At 39.4% G+C, this 16129-nt stretch overlaps 3 protein-coding genes across 7 annotated transcripts; all 3 read right to left on the minus strand.

Moving 5' to 3' along the window:
• Window positions 1-1938: 1938 nt before the first annotated feature.
• On the minus strand, window positions 1939-5929 carry LOC132956283 (beta-2-microglobulin-like). Its single transcript, XM_061029644.1, has 4 exons — window positions 5738-5929; window positions 3897-4166; window positions 2638-2675; window positions 1939-2547 (listed from the first exon to the last, which is right to left on the minus strand). The coding sequence occupies exons 1-3, from the start codon at window positions 5805-5807 to the stop codon at window positions 2662-2664; spliced, it is 354 nt and encodes a 117-aa protein (XP_060885627.1). The 5' UTR covers window positions 5808-5929; the 3' UTR covers window positions 1939-2547; window positions 2638-2661.
• Window positions 5930-8428: 2499 nt separating this feature from the next.
• Window positions 8429-10864, minus strand: LOC132956282 (beta-2-microglobulin-like). 2 transcript variants are annotated; one of them, XM_061029643.1, is made up of 3 exons: window positions 10703-10864; window positions 9111-9383; window positions 8429-8877 (listed from the first exon to the last, which is right to left on the minus strand). In XM_061029643.1, exons 1-3 carry the CDS (start codon window positions 10761-10763, stop codon window positions 8864-8866), a joined length of 348 nt encoding a protein of 115 aa, XP_060885626.1. In that variant the 5' UTR covers window positions 10764-10864; the 3' UTR covers window positions 8429-8863. The 2 variants fall into 2 exon arrangements, with proteins under 2 accessions (XP_060885626.1, XP_060885624.1); XM_061029641.1 differs by having other exon boundaries at window positions 8822-8961; window positions 9072-9383.
• A 268-nt stretch (window positions 10865-11132) lies between these two features.
• msrb3 (methionine sulfoxide reductase B3) lies at window positions 11133-15939 on the minus strand. Of its 4 annotated transcripts, XM_061029639.1 has the most exons (8): window positions 15783-15838; window positions 15370-15450; window positions 14491-14592; window positions 12954-13062; window positions 12812-12889; window positions 12676-12704; window positions 12411-12508; window positions 11133-11610 (listed from the first exon to the last, which is right to left on the minus strand). In XM_061029639.1, the coding sequence occupies exons 3-8, from the start codon at window positions 14564-14566 to the stop codon at window positions 11446-11448; spliced, it is 555 nt and encodes a 184-aa protein (XP_060885622.1). In that variant the 5' UTR covers window positions 14567-14592; window positions 15370-15450; window positions 15783-15838; the 3' UTR covers window positions 11133-11445. The 4 variants fall into 4 exon arrangements, with proteins under 4 accessions (XP_060885622.1, XP_060885620.1, XP_060885623.1 ...); XM_061029637.1 differs by lacking the exon at window positions 14491-14592 and having other exon boundaries at window positions 15783-15936; XM_061029640.1 differs by lacking the exon at window positions 15370-15450 and having other exon boundaries at window positions 15783-15932.
• Window positions 15940-16129: the final 190 nt, after the last annotated feature.

The raw sequence follows: 16129 nt of genomic DNA on the forward strand, positions 1-16129 counted from the left end.
AAATTCTGTTATAATTTTAAGAGAGCAGTTGTTTGTGATTACTGGTGTATTTGCATTGTGATATAAGCTGGGTGCGAAGGCTTTGTGTACGGATTTCACGCCTTCAATTTATTAAATATAGTTATTAATTATTAATAATATTAGTAATTAAATAACTGATTTGAGACTGATTTGAGTGATATTTTGGTTATATTTCCCTGAGTACAGGGTGGTGCCCCAAAACGAGATTAAACATAGTTTAATGATATTTTATTTATATTATTAATAATTAAATATAATTATTAAAGAATATAACCAAAGTTGACTTGATACAACCCCAACAATGTGTTGTGATGGTTCTTTAGTTCACGTGTTGTGATGGTTCTTTGGTTCATGTGTTGTGAGGGTTCTTTAGTTCACGTGTTGTGACGGTTCTTTAGTTCACGTGTTGTGACGGTTGTGTTCATTCATACAGGTGTTAAACAGATGTGTTCGTTCATACAGGTGTTAAACAGGTGAACTGACCCCAGGCGTAGTTGTGGGTGTTGGAGCCGTGCTGCACCCAACAGGTGTACTTGGCTCCTGTGGCGGGGGCGAAGTCCACGCTCCTGGTCAGGTGGAAGTGCCAGTTCTTGTTAAAGGCCAGGTCGGTCTGGTTACATCCAGCTAGCTCCTTGCACCCTGTCCGTAAGTGGGCATATCTACAGACTTAACTACCGCTAATTCAGAACTCTACTGCGAGTCTATAAACATGAACAAGAGAAACCGAGAGCATATAAGTGGGCGGCTGGCTGTGGCTCAGTTGGTGGAGTCTTCGCCTCTCAACCGGAAGGTCGAGGGCTCAATCCCCAGCTGAGCAATATGTCCAATGTGTCCTTGGGCAAGACACTTAACCCTGAATTGATCCTGCTGCTTCAGTGGCAGTGTGTGAATGGGATTAGTTACTACATAGCAATCACTACCATCAGTGTGTGAAAGGGTGTGAATGGGTGGGTGTGACAGGCGACATAAAGTGCTTTGAGTAGTCGGAAGACTAGAAAAGCACTATATAAGCTCAAGTCCATTTACCATTACCATAAGTCTGTTATATTTATAAGATTAACCTTTATTTATTCCACAACAAATACATTTATATAATAGGCCTATATTGAGTAGAACTTTTTATAAGCGCCATGGCTGTAAGTGAGTAAAGTAAAAAACATAAAATAAGCTTTCCTACATGAAATCATGTTGTCATGGTAACAGAGAAGTTGCAAAGTGCTGTCCCATTTGTATTCAACCATTGGGGCCCTCGCAGTCAATAAAGTCAGTAAGGGCTCAGGGTTTAGGGAAGACATCGAGATTCAGCCACTGTGTAAATGAAAGCTCTGTTCCATCTGTGACCGGCAGGGGGCGCTGCTACAACACACAGGGTTTAGAGGAAAACAAAACTAAACGTTTCGGGGAATTCCACTGAGTCACAAACAGTTTAAGATTTTATATGTTAACAACAAGAGACAGTATGGACCAATCAGTAGATGAGAAACAAAGATATGTTGGACGACAGAGGTCTCACTCTGACGCGGTTTCAGGTGTTGTACAGTATTTATACTTGTTAAAACAAAGAATCTAAAGTTTTAAAAACAGCAATATTTCCTGTTTATGTTAGATTAAGAAACAGGAAACAGGAATATAATTATCAAAAATAACAAGAAGTTAAAAATCAAACATATGTACATCAGTTAAATAAAGGGAGAAAAAATACAATAGAATAATAGGTTCTGTAGTTCACGTGTTGTGACAGTTCTGTAGTTCACATGTCGTGACGGTTCTTTGGCTGATGGATCTCAAAATATGACAGCTTACACTCACCTGATGGACCAATGAAACGCCTGTAATCTGAGCTGTAAGACATCATAATGATCAACATTGAACCATAGTAATAAATAGATAAATAAAGAACCAGCCAGTAAACAGTGGAACACTTTATCATCACTTTTATTGTTTAAAAGGTGAACAGAGATACTGAGCTGTTTTTAAAAACAGGGTTCATCTGGTGGAATTATGTGTTCATATCATATTTGACATTTGTGTATTTGATTAACATCATTTAGAAGTAGAAAAGAGAAGAGACAGCACACTCGATGTCCTTAAACGGCTTCTTTCTTTTAAGTGGCTTTGTGGACAAGCACCTGAAGAGAATTTAATCTTAACCCTAACCTTTACATCATTTATTAGTCATGACAATCATCGGGCTAATCCTCTAAAAACATTAGAAAAACTATTTACATGAATCAAATATGAACATTTCCAATAATCACATCTAGCTCGTAAAGCTCCATGAAGTTTCTGCTGTTTGACTTTTAAATGTTGATATGTCATCATTGATTAAAGGAGCTTTAATGTTTGTCTAATGTCTCTGTTCAGTAATCATGAACACTTTGGACTGATGGAGTCTGTCTGGTGTCACAGATCGCTTCATGATGGTTTAAGTCGAATTATTTAAAAAAACAAAAACAATCTGTTCCATTGATGTCCAATCTGTCCAAAAAAACATGGTTCCAGAGAGAACGTTCCTCTGTTCTGTCCCTGTGGTCAAAAAACAAACAACACAGTGTGTTACTCACACAGTAACTAAGCAACGGCAAGCAGAGAACATACAGAAAATACAGAACATACCTGGAACGCCGCCAAGCACCGAACTCACTCATCCGGTTCTGAAGAGAAACAAACATGATGAGAACATTAACTATGTAGAACCTCACACAGTTTCAACATGTTCAATATAAACACTTACACTTATACAAATAAAAATTGATTGAATTGATTGATTGAACATGTAGTTTAAAGAACCTGTAGTTTAATGTAGAACGTGTAGTTAAATGTAGAACGTGTAGTTAAATGTATAACATGTAGTTTAAAGAACCTGTAGTTTAATGTAGAACGTGTAGTTAAATGTAGAACGTGTAATGTACAACATGTAGTAGAACATGTAGTTTAATGTATAACATGTAGTAGAACATGTAGTTTAATGTAGAACATGTAGTAGAACATATAGCAGAACATGTAGTTTAATGTATAACATGTAGCAGAACATGTAGTTTAATGTATAACATATAGTAGAACATGTAGTTTTATGTAGAACATGTAGTTTAATGTATAACATATAGTAGAACATGTAGTTTAATGTAGAACATGTAGTAAAACATGCAGTTTAATGTAGAATATGTAGAACATGTAGTTTAATGTAGAACATGTAGTTTAATGTAGAATATGTAGTAGAACATGTAGTTTAATGTAGAACATGTAGTAGAACATGTAGTTTAATGTAGAATATGTAGTAGAACATGTAGTTTAATGCAGAACATGTAGTAGAACATGTAGTTTAATGTAGAATATGTAGTAGATGTAGTTCAATGTAGAACATGTAGAACATGTAGTTTAATGTAGAACATGTAGTAGAACATGTAGTTTAATGCAGAACATGTAGTAGAACATGTAGTTTAATGTAGAATATGTAGTAGAACATGTAGTTCAATGTAGAACATGTAGTAGAACATGTAGTTCAATGTAGAACATGTAGTAGAACATGTAGTTTAATGTAGAACATGTAGTAGAACATGTAGTTTAATGTAGAACATGTAGTTTAACGTAGAATATGTAGTAGAACATGTAGTTTAATGTAGAACATGTAGTTCAATGTAGAACATGTAGTAGAACATGTAGTTTAATGTAGAACATGTAGTAGAACATGTAGTTTAATGTAGAACATGTAGTAGAACATGTAGTTTAATGCAGAACATGTAGTAGAACATGTAGTTTAATGTAGAATATGTAGTAGAACATGTAGTTTAATGCAGAACATGTAGTAGAACATGTAGTTTAATGTAGAACATGTAGTGGAGATCATGTAGTGGAGATCTTGCAGAGGTTCGTACCCCACTCGTAGTTGTTCACTTTGCCCATGTGTGTGACCCTGCACGAGTACCGGTCTCCTTTGGCGGGGGTGAAGGTAACATGTTTGGTCAAGTAGTAGTCCCAGTCCCCGTCAAAAGCCAGGTCGGACTGATGGCTCCCCGAGATCACCTGTCCGTTTTTCAGCAGGTCGAAGGAGATGACAGGTGGAGGGGGGATATTACTCACGTGACAGATCAAGGTGTTCTTCTTCCCCCACTGACCCAGGTCACGACTGTACACGTTCACCTTTGCTGTTAGGAGACAGGAGACAAGGAGACATGTGAAGGAGACAAGCCGACAAATGTAGAAGACCCGCCCTGCTGTGTGCAGGTGTTCAGGCCCCGTCACAACAACAACAATAAAACTTTATTTAAACCACGCCCTGTAACAGCAGAGTTCAGACTTCAATAAAGTTATAAAAAAGATCAAACAGGTGATTCTGTATTTAAAACATAAAACTAGATCAAACTTCACTTATAAACACTAACTTTAACAGTATAACTTTATTAACAGTATGATTTTATTAACAAAATAACTTTATTAAAAGTATAACTTTATTAACAGTATAACTTTAGAAACAATATAACTTTATTAACAGTATAACTTTATAAACAGTATAACTTTATTAACAGTATAATTTTATTAACAGTATAACTTTATTAACAGTATAACTTTATAAACAGTATAACTTTAGAAACAATATAACTTTATTAACAGTATAACTTTATAAACAGTATAACTTTATTAACAGTATAACTTTATAAACAGTATATTCAGCAGAGGTGTAAAGAGTACTAATATATTCTACTAAGTACTGTTACTTTAATGAAATTTTACTTAAGTACAAGTAAAAGTACCAGTTTAAAAATGTACTCAAGTAAAAGTAAACAGTAACTCGTTTAAAATGTACTTTGAGTAAAAGTTACTTAGTTACTTTTTTTTAACAACGCGTAGACGTGAAAAAGGACGAGAGGATATTAATTAATTAAAGGCAAATCTTTGCAAAGTTTATCTTTTCTACCCCATTGACAAAAACAAAATATAAATAATGGAATACATATTCAAGGCTTATATGTTCAAGTAATCAGCTGTTTTATGAAGGGAAATGTTTAAACTATTTAAGAAAATACTAAAGGGGTCTTTGTCTCAATCATAAACAGTGTAGAGTATTTTAGTGTTTTTCATTTTGTTATTCTTAGTCTCAAATGCAGCCTCAAAGGCTGATGTAGCTGCAACTAAACCTGAGATGAAAGATAATCCATTTATTGTTTTAAATTGAGCCTTTATTAGATTATATTAGATGTTTTAGTCACTGTTTGTTTACCTATTAGAAGGCTACTGAAGCTTCTATCTGAATCTGTTTGGTTTGAAGTATTTATTTTCACACATCTGAGATGTGTTAAGTTGCCGCAGCTTACAACACCCAACTTCCTCATACGTCTGCTTCAAAATAAAAGCACATCACAGAGATGGTAATAACGGACTTTTATTGTGAAAAACTTTCCGGAACTAAATGTGTTTATCGCTCGGAGCTGCAGCGGCGATTGTAGTCGCGAACGCTGTAGTGAGAAAAAGCATCCTCAGCCACATCTTTGCCAAAGAGTAAGAACCACTACTTAAGTAAAAGTAAAAGTACAGATTTTAAAAACGACTTAAAAAGTAGTAAGTACACCAAAAAACTACTCAATTACAGTAACGCGAGTAAATGTAATTCGTTACTTTACACCTCTGATATTCAGGTGTATAATTCACTCAGTATATATGTCCGGCCTCTCTCCGTCTTTGTGACGCAGCGCCATTATTACAGAAGAGAAGTACTCACATTTCCCGGACATTGAACACACCGTGTGAAGGAGCACACAGAGCAGCAGAGAGAACATTACATTCTTCATGGTTCTTCTCTCTGTCCCGACTCTTGTAAAAGAAAATATTCGGTGAAACACTCGGTAAAATGTCTCCAACGGTCCAAACCGAAACTATAGATCTCTATCGTCTGCTCAGGGGTGTTTGTGTCAGCGGGGCGGACCGCCGGGGCGGGGTTAACGCTCCGCGGCCAAACAGACAGCCAGAAACTCTTATAACCCCGCCCACAGGACTGATTTCCTGTGTACGTATGAAAAACTCTATGAAAAAATAAGCTAAGTACGTCCCTGATAGGTTAGATCAATGGAAATAAAACAGCAGCTGTTGCCAGGTAGAAAAACGTCCAACATGTTGCTGTCAAACAAACACACGCATACACACACTGTATTACCTAACTTACTGTATATGTCATATATTTACCATAATATTATAAATATATTTATATATAAATGTGGACGCCCTGTGACCAGCACTGTCAGTCTGTATTTTTCGATGCAGGTGGCGGCAGGAAACATCATCTTGACAGATGAGAAGATTCACCGCAGACAAGACGCTGACTGACTTCTTGTTTTAGCTGACCCTGACAGTGTGGGTGGCTGTAGCTCAGTTGGTAGAGTCATTTCCTTTCAACCCAAAGGTTCAATCCCCAGCTGAGCAACATGTTCGATGTGTCCTTGGGCAAGACACTTAATCCTGAATTGCTTCCTCTGATTAAGTGGTAGTGTATGAATGGATTAGTGTTGTACTTACTCTCTGATGTACATCACTTTGGCTAAAGTGAATTGTAACTTTGTAACCATAATGTATGTTTGTTTCAGTAAGAGTATTTAATACTAGATTGTGAGTCCGGTTGTTGAGTCAAATATTGTGTATGTGTTATTAGGGGGGCTCTTCCTTTTGGAGGGGGGGTCCACAGGGGGGACCAAGCTCAGTGTTACAGGGGCACTGGCCCCTGTTGGCCCCTGCCTAGAACCGCTCATGACCATGATCCATCCAGCCCACGAGGTGTTAATAATGAATCCATCCAGCCCACAAGGTGTTGGTCTGATGGATGAACCTATCCGGATAGACGTGAATGAAACCGGCATGATGTTGGACTTTAAGGTCATGCACATTAATTCAACATGTCAGATTAAAGTCAGGTACCACCATGAGCCTTTATTTTGAACTTTATTATTTGATTTCATTTTGACCAGCTTCCAAGTGTCCTCTTTCCTCCCGCTGGAGGGTGAGAACGTTGTTTCACCTGTGGTTGTCCTGCAGGTGAGATTTCATACTCAACCAATAGACTACGTTTAAACTTCAACGTTTAAACATCTCTCCTCTTTGCCGCTGCAGCACTTACTTTTAAAAACATGTTCAAACTCGGCGTTTGTCCGCATGAAGATGAAGCTGATAGGTCGAGAGGGTTAAAGCGCGAGGACCTTTCCTGTCACCTGTTGCCATGGTGAATCGTGGTATCGGGGCTCCATTCATGTTGGCTTTTCATAGTCGTGGTGTAGCCTACGCACTGAACTCCGAGGGTGCATCCGAATTGCCAAGTTAAAAGGGCCCTAAAAACCCACCTTTTTAACAAAGCCTTCTGCTTGTGCTTTTAGTTTTGTTAGTTGCTTAGTTGATTAAATTTGTTTTTATTTTTCTTCCTGTAGCACTTTGAGATTTTTTTGCAAAAATGTAAAGTACGTTACAAATTAAATGTATTATTATTATTATTATTACCTACTCAATCTGTCAGTAGTCAGTACCTACTATCCGTGCTGTATACTGTTTAGTACCTACTATTCAGTCGGCGCGCACAGAAGGCAGATATTTGTTCCTACTTCTTCTGATTCATTCAGTAAGGAAGTGGCGTCATTTACGTTACCCGAACCGGCCGCATTCACCCATTTTAAGAGTAATGCACATATACAGTCAGGTAAAAAAAAAATATATATCACAATGTAAATCAAGTAAAAGACAGATTAAATAACTAAATCACATACAGTACATATAGGAAAGTACAAATGAAAGACAGTAATATACAGAATATAAAATAAACCAATAAAGACACATTTAAATAGTGAAATCATTATTTAAATAGAGGGGGAAAGGTTTTATAATAATGCAGACATTTGTTATATTTTCTGTTGTTAATTTAAAGTAGTGATTTCAGTCAGGACTTTAACTCTAGATTAAAAATTGATTCAATTAATCCACGCTCGTTTGTTTTGATTTGGAGGCGCACGTGACGTGACGATTTACGTTTAATTTCGCACAGCATTGTGGTGGTAAAATACAATTCATTTCCTGAAAGGATGCATCTGATCCATACTGCATGAAACCAGGAAGTTATTATCCATACTGAAATGTTCAGTATACTGAGGTGGACCCAAAAAATGCATACTGAATGACCACGAAAGTTCAGTATACTGAAACTCCCTACTGAATAGTACATACTGCCTACTGAACTCTGGATATTCAAAAATGGCCCGAGTCGATTTAACTCAAATCAGCTGTTCTGGGAGCTGAAACGATGGATCCCACCTGGCCAGGTATCTGAATCGCTCAGGTGATGAGCACCACTCGTCTTAAAGGAACAGTTCTGATCTCAGTACAGTCTCACACCTCAGACTTGTTTCCAACACCGATGAGTTCAATAAATAAAAACACATTTTGTTCACAAATCACTTTATTTTATAGTAAGTTAAGTTTAATTCAAAACAAAAACAATGGTTATTTTATTCAAAGAAAAACCAACAGAACCTTCAAAACTCGAGTTTACCAAAGAAAACAGCTGCTCACGTTCATCTCTAATTTTTACATATAAATCAGCTGATCCATAATGTTTACATATCAATCACCTGATCTATAATGTTTACATATCCATCAGCTGATCACTCGTTAATGTGAAGATTTAATAAACAGAATCAGTTTCATATTTACACACATGATCTGAAAAACTCAGAAACCCCAAAAAAACAATCAAACCCTGCAGACAATCAGCTGATCCAGAAACACAGCCTCTTAAAGGAGGAGGATGATGATGAAGAATAAACTGATCCTGTTGATTGATGAGGACAGTAAACCTGAAGATGACGAAGACGAGTTACATGTTTGGCTCTGTGGAGACAAAAACAAACACCGTAAATAACAAAACAAACACACACACATAATTCAAACATTACACAGGTGTGTTATCTCCCTGTGTGTTGTCATTCATACAGGTGTTAAACAGGTGTGTTCATTCATACAGGTGTTAAACAGATGTATACAGGTGTTAAACAGGTGTGTTCATTCATACAGGTTTTAAACAGATGTGTTCATTCATACAGATGTTAAACAGGTGAACTGACCCCAGGCGTAGTTGTGGGTGTTGGAGCCGTGCTGCACCCGACAGGTGTACTCGTCTCCTGTGGCAGGGGAGAAGTCCACGCTCCTGGTCAGGTGGAAGTGCCAGTTCTTGTTAAAGGCCAGGTCGGTCTGGTTACATCCAGCTAGCACCTTGTCCCCCTTCAGGAGGGCGATCGTCAGGTCGGGAGGGTAGAAGCCGCTCACGTGACAGATCAGGGTGTTCTTATTCCCGAACTCGCCGCGGCCACTGCTGTACACCTGGACCTTAGGGTGAGCTGCAGGTACACAGAACAGGAAGTGATGTCATCACACTGCCATGTTTACAGCTGCTTACTGCAGAAAACACACCCAGCCTGCAGAGGGCGCTGTGACTCCATAAACACAGTGAGACATTTGTTTCCTGCTCTCATTAAAAAATAACTCTTTTTTGTTTCCATGGTAACTGATTGACAGGTTATTGGGACTGGTAGGACAGAACAGAATTATTGGCTCAATCTCGATGTCCACCCTCACACACGTTCCCGGTAAGTCTGTGAGGGCTTAGTGCTGTCCCTCTGCCAAATCATCAAGTGTTTGAGGGATCTCTCGCTGACTTTACGAGCTCTTTATGCACCCTGTCCGTAAGTGGGCATATCTACAGATAAGATAAACCTTTATTTATTCCACAACAAATACATTTATATAATAGGCCTATATTGAGTATAACTTTTTATAAGCACCATGGCTGTGAGGGAGTAAAGTAAAAAAAACATAAAATAAGCTTTGCTACATGAAATCATGCTGTCATGGTTTGCACTGGGACTTGAACCAGCATTCCTCCGGTTCCCAACTCAAGTCCCTACAGACTGAGCTACTGTAGCATAGTTGCAAAGTTGTAAAGTGCTGTCCCATTTGTATTTAACCATTGGAGCCCTCGCAGCCTCATGCACTTAATCACTTTCCAGGTGACGTCAATAAAGTCAGTAAGGGCTCAGGGTTTAGGGAAGACATCGAGATTCAGCCACTGTGTAAATTAAAGCTCTGTTCCATCTGTGACCGGCAGGGGGCGCTGCTACAACACACAGGGTTTAGAGGAAAACGAAACTAAACGTTTCGGGGAATTCCACTGAGTCACAAACAGTTTAAGATTTTATATGTTAACAACAAGAGACAGTATGGACCAATCAGTAGATGAGAAACAAAGATATGTTGGACGACAGAGGTCTCACTCTGACGCGGTTTCAGGTGTTGTGCAGTATTTATACTTGTTAAAACAAAGAATCTAAAGTTTTAAAAACAGCAGTATTTCCTGTTTATGATAGATTAAGCGGTATTAATGAGCAGATGAGCCTATAAAGTATAGTTTAAAGATAAAGATAAACTTTATTGATCCCCCATGGGAGAAATTTCTTTGTCACAACAGCTCAAGAAACAGGAAACAGGAATATAATTATCAAAAATAACAAGAAGTTAAAAATCAAACATATTTACATCATTTAAATGAAGGGAGAAAAAATACAATAATAGAATAATACAAGGTATGTACACTTCCACTTGTGGAAAGAGTTATTAATAGATAGATAAATAAGAATTATATGATGATAGTTATACTTACTGTGTTTCTGCTGAGCGCTGCAGACTGCCACCAGGACAAACAGACTCAGAAACAGCTTCATCTTTGTTTCTCTGATTATTCCTCTTCTGTCAGGTAAAGGTGCTGCCTTCAGTGTCAGGTTCAGTCTCCTCTTTGCGCCGAATGAAGTGAAAGTAGAAAGGGATCGCAGCTTTAACGAGCCCTCAGCCTAACCCACTTTTATTTCATCAGCCAATCAAAAATCCGCTTCCACTGTTACTAGGCAGAACAGGATCAGACAGGTTATCCGAGGAAAGTACCTGAAAAACTTTCGTGGGTCGACTGCAGTATAACTGTGTAAACATGGTTACCACCATATTTGATGTATATATACTGATATAAAGAACATATTAATAAACATGTTAGTGTTTGCTGAACCTCAGGGGGAAAATAATCACACTCTGACATGACGTTCAATATTTGTAATTTCTTTATTTTTGGTGAAAGACACACAGTCATGAAGAAGATTGGATATTCAAAGTTTCATCAAACTTAAAGGCCACAGATGATTTCATATTATTCTTAATACCACTTCAAAAATACACGTTCAATATTATAATATCCAAATATCATCTACAAACACTATAAATATAAATATACTGTTATACCCCCACCTGTCACCTCCACCCCCCTACAGTGATCACCCACCCCACACAGTGATCACCTCCACACATTTCTTTAGACTGTAAAATGTTTTCACGTGTGAACACAGGTGGGTCTGCTTCTCAGAGCTCTGTTTTCTCTTCACCTCCCGGTTTGGCCCCTCCTTCAGCTCCTGAGGACGGGGAGGAGTCTTTGGCCTGGAAGTCCAGGGAGGCGGAGTTAATGCAGTAACGTTTTCCTGTTGGGCGAGGTCCGTCATCAAACAGGTGCCCCAGGTGAGCGCCACACTGAAAACAGAGAGAGAGAGAGTTAAAATGTAGGCAAAGTGGACTGATGGTGCATTCAGGTGCTGCTCGGGTGGTCACAGTTTCTGAGTTGTGAAGTTGTTCTTCTGACTTCAGTGTGTTCAAGTGATTTCAGTTTAGAAAATCTGAATCTTGTAACAACAGCACAGAAAAAAGAGTTGATGGTACGAATAAGAAGATCAGTGAAATGTTACTTATAAAAGTTATATCTGAGATCAAAGTTGATGTGCAATACCTGAATTAATTAAAAGTATGTTAACATCAACTAAACACATTTGTCCACCATGTGATGACGAATCTGACGTCAAGTCGGGAATTTGGGCCCCTCATTCTTCAGCAGGTGTTCATGTGACTCTTCTGATTCATTCAGTAAGGAAGTGGCGTCATTTACGTTACCCGAACCGGCCGCATTCACCCATTTTAAGAGTAATGCACATATACAGTCAGGTAAAAAAAAAAATATATCACAATGTAAATCAAGTAAAAGACAGATTAAATAACTAAATCACATACAGTACATATAGGAAAGTACAAATGAAAGACAGTAATATACAGAATATAAAATAAACCAATAAAGACACATTTAAATAGTGAACTCATTATTTAAATAGAGGGGGAAAGGTTTTATAATAATGCAGACATTTGTTATATTTTCTGTTGTTAATTTAAAGTAGTGATTTCAGTCGGGACTTTAACTCTAGATTAAACAGTTACCTGTCTGCAGGTGTTAAACAGTAGATAATGAGTGAATATTTTAAGGTGGACTGGGTGTTGGAAGTTACCTGGCTGCAGGTAGACTCCACTCGGTGCATCCCGTATGAGAAGTCGTCAGAGTTTGAGATGGACTCCTCCTGAAGCAGGTCAAAGAAAGATGGCCACCCTGAACACGTCAAAGCTTCAGGTTAGAAACAGCTGAGGGACGGCTTTAAAGAAGTGACATGTTCACCTGAGGAAGAACTCTTTGACACCATCAGCCTCAGCTCTGTATTACTGCTCTTGTGTGTCTAACACGTTAGTATTTTCACTCTTAGCGTAGGTTAACCTCACCTGATCCAGAGTCAAATTTAGTGCTTGAGCTGAGACAAAAACAAAAACATCAAAGTTAGTTTTGGAAATCTTTTTAACACGATTCTTAATTGTAACAAACTTTATCTTATGATGACCACCTGGTCACAGCTCTCACCTGAACAGAGGAGCTCCACACACCACACAGGTGTACGTCCCCTCGTCTTTATGGTCGGTGAACTCTCCTGTGAATGCACTGTACAAAATGTTAGTCAAAGTTTGCAAAAACAGCTAACAATGCTAACAGGTGTTCCTCCCACCTTTCGGTGCCCCTTTCCTGGGTCACATGGTACTGCCTCGGAGTGAGTCGCTCCTTCAGCTCCTCCTTAGTGAAAGTCACTGGCCATGTCTTCTTAGTCCTACGAGCTCCTGGGGGGGGGGGGGGGGGGGGGGGGGGGGGGACACAGATATTAACAAAGACCGCCTTTGAAGACAGCAGGAAGAAGAGTTGCACACCAGGTGAGCATTGTTTTAAAAACACGTCACTTCAGGCTCAGCAAAAAAAAAAAAAAAAAAAAAGCAAAAATGTACTTTCAAGCTGCTGTGAGGTTTCTGTGTGTGTGTGGGTTATGCTGCATTCATGTGGTGTCGGACACATCAGAAAAACGAGTTTCCGAGTTGTAAAAGTCACATGAACACCTGCTGAAGAATGAGGGGCCCGACTTCCCGACTTGACGTCAGATTCGTCATCACATGGGGGACAAATATGTTTAGTTGATGTTAACATACTTTTAATTAATTCAGGTATTGCACATCAACTTTGATCTCAGATATAACTTTTATAAGTAACATTTCACTGATCTTCTTATTCGTAACAACAACTCTTTTTTCTGTGCTGTTGTTGCAAGATTCAGACTTTCTAAACTGAAATCACTTGAACACACTGAAGTCAGAAGAACAACTTCACAACTCAGAAACTGTGACCACCCGAGCAGCACCTGAATGCAGCAATAATCACAGTGGTGATGTGTTCAGGTGCTGTGTGTGTGTGGGTTAATCTCAGTGGTGATGTGTTCAGGTTCCTCTGTGTGTGTGTGGGTAAATCTAACTTCTGATGCTACAGTAGCTCAGTCTGTAGGGACTTGAGTTGGGAACCGGAGGAACGCTGGTTCAAGTCCCAGTGCAAAATTGGTCTGGTAGCTGGAGGGGTGCCAGTTCACTTCCTAGACACTGACGCTTTGCACTTGAGCCCCCTCACTCTGACATCTCTCCATCAGTCCATGTGTGTATGTGTGTAGCATGTTTAAGAACGGAGTATAAAATGGAATTTCCCCTCGCAGGATTAATAAAGGAAATCTTCTTCTTCTCCTTAAATTAAATAAACTGTGACAGATTTGAGATCGAAGGTCAGCTTGAAGCTCTCAGGAAACATCCTGGGTCACTATGCCAGCATTTTAAACCTAGATATGATTTTAATAAAAAATAAAACCATATGGATATTTGTAATCATGGCAACATTTCAGTATGGAAACAAAAACCTCTCCAACGTTCTTCTCAGTGTGCCAGCTTTGTTTAAACTGAAACTGAAGATCTGGAGTGATGAAGGTCTGATCATTAAATACCTGATGTTTTAAAACATGTGGTGAGAAAACGTTCTGATGTATCGAAATCGAAACCTTTGACAACCTCCCGCTGACCTGAGAGCACCAAACATAAACCAGAAGCATGTTCCACACGAGTTAATCAGACACAGCAAACACACAAACAGGCAGTCACAGCAGCAGCAAGTGTTAGGCAGGTGAGCTCTCAGCATGTGAGCTCTCAGCAGGTGAGCACAGCACACAGCGGTCAGGACACCTGAGGGCAGACTGCAGGGCTTCAGAGCTACAGGAGGACTCTTGGTTATTAGATGGAGCAGATTGAAACCAGACATGACAGATCACAGCGAGGGACGACGGGCTGCATGGAGAAGACGGCACGTCACTACAGAACACAACATGTGTGTGACATGTCATTACAGGACACATGAAGCGTCACCTGAAAATATTTAAAGATAAATAAATGAATGTGACCAGTAATGATCCGGCTGTGTGGAGGAAATCCTGCAGTATGTTCCATAACGCGCACGCACGCACAAACAATGCTTCACATCTCATCACACTGACAGTGAAGCAGCTTCATCATAACAAGAACAACATGTGATCATTACATTTTCCACAAACTGAATAAAAACGTGTCTCTGATAATAGGGGTCAGGGGTCAGAGTTCACAGAGAAAGAGAGAGAGAGAGAAAGTCACACTCAGGCTGTGGAGGTTATAGGTCATGTTAATGCAGTGTTACCGGCCCTTTAAGAAGCAGGCCTTGTGGGTAGTGTAGTGTCTGTGTTGAGTTGTTGCAAAAGTCTGGTATGTTGGAGCTCTTGTGTTTATAGAGCCCTGTGATGTGTTCACTGACCTCAGGAAATAAACAACTGTTTTATTAGGTGAACAGAGGACCTACACTCGCCAGTCATACCTGAGGACACAACCACACAGGTGTGACAGCAGGTAAACTTGGATCTCAATCGATGGTGTGAGAGAATCCAGGTGACGATATGAACACTGAGTTTAGGTTTTAGACCAATCAAAGAGAAGGACTATGATCACACAGCAGACGATTTTAAAAACGTGGGAGACCACGGACATGACAACTGACGATTTTTTATTATCCTCTGAAGGTGTGTCAGGTGAGTCTACCTATGAGGGCAGACGGCCGAGTGGGGGGGCAGACCGAGCTGCTGCCCTGCTTAATGTAGAGTGAAGAAGAGCGCCCCCCGTCTGAGGAGGAAGGCCATGACACACACACAGTGAGTCACACTGAGAGAGAGAGAGAGAGAGAGAGAGAGAGAGAGACACACACAGACACACACACACACACAGAGAGAGAGACAGACTCATCAATCTTCTGTTCTGCTTTGGCAACATAGATTTATGATCCGTCATCGTGTCAGTAAAGATAAATTTAATTTGAGACAGAGAGGGAGAGAGAGAGTCAAAATAAAAGTCACAGCTTTAACACACACACACACACACACACACACACACACACACACACACAAATGTTTAACTCTAACATTAAGGAGAGTGTGTGTGTGGAATGTGAGTCTTACCTGAGAGCAGTAGCAGCGTACACACCGTCACGGTGATCCGGATCAGTGTGCCGGGATCAGGTGTTAAGAAGAAGCGGATCATTGGACCCACGGAGCTCAGAACATCTCCTAATATGGACACAACACACCGAACCTTTTCTTCTTCTACTGCTCAGGGGTTACTGATCACTGTCACTGCCCCCTGGTGGACATATAGAGCTCCTGCTCTTATATCCTTCTAGACTTTCTGTACGTGTGATCATCAGTAGGAGTAAAATGAAGACAAACTCCAACACTCTTAATGTGTGTGTTGTCCAGGTTTCTGTATAATTTGATTTGCTGCACGGACTTATGTAAAAATCAAGATT

This window comes from Labrus mixtus, chromosome 22 (genome assembly GCF_963584025.1).
Source record: "Labrus mixtus chromosome 22, fLabMix1.1, whole genome shotgun sequence".
Classification (NCBI taxonomy): domain Eukaryota; kingdom Metazoa; phylum Chordata; class Actinopteri; order Labriformes; family Labridae; genus Labrus; species Labrus mixtus.

Bases quoted from the DNA above. Each gene is read 5' to 3' on its own strand.
- LOC132956282 (XM_061029641.1), bottom strand. From the start codon at position 10,763: ATGAAGCTGTTTCTGAGTCTGTTTGTCCTGGTGGCAGTCTGCAGCGCT. The intron at 9,384-10,702 runs GTAAGTATAACT...GTGTACCTGCAG, and splicing joins CAGCGCTCAGCAGAAACACA to CTCACCCTAAGGTCCAGGTG.
- msrb3 (XM_061029637.1), bottom strand. From the start codon at position 15,864: ATGATCCGCTTCTTCTTAACACCTGATCCCGGCACACTGATCCGGATC. The intron at 12,705-12,811 runs GTGAGAGCTGTG...TTTTTGTCTCAG, and splicing joins TGTGGAGCTCCTCTGTTCAG to CTCAAGCACTAAATTTGACT. The intron at 12,509-12,675 runs GTGAGGTTAACC...TGACGTGTTCAG, and splicing joins TAAATTTGACTCTGGATCAG to GGTGGCCATCTTTCTTTGAC.
- LOC132956283 (XM_061029644.1), bottom strand. From the start codon at position 5,807: ATGAAGAATGTAATGTTCTCTCTGCTGCTCTGTGTGCTCCTTCACACG. The intron at 4,167-5,737 runs GTGAGTACTTCT...GTCTCCTAACAG, and splicing joins GTGTTCAATGTCCGGGAAAT to CAAAGGTGAACGTGTACAGT.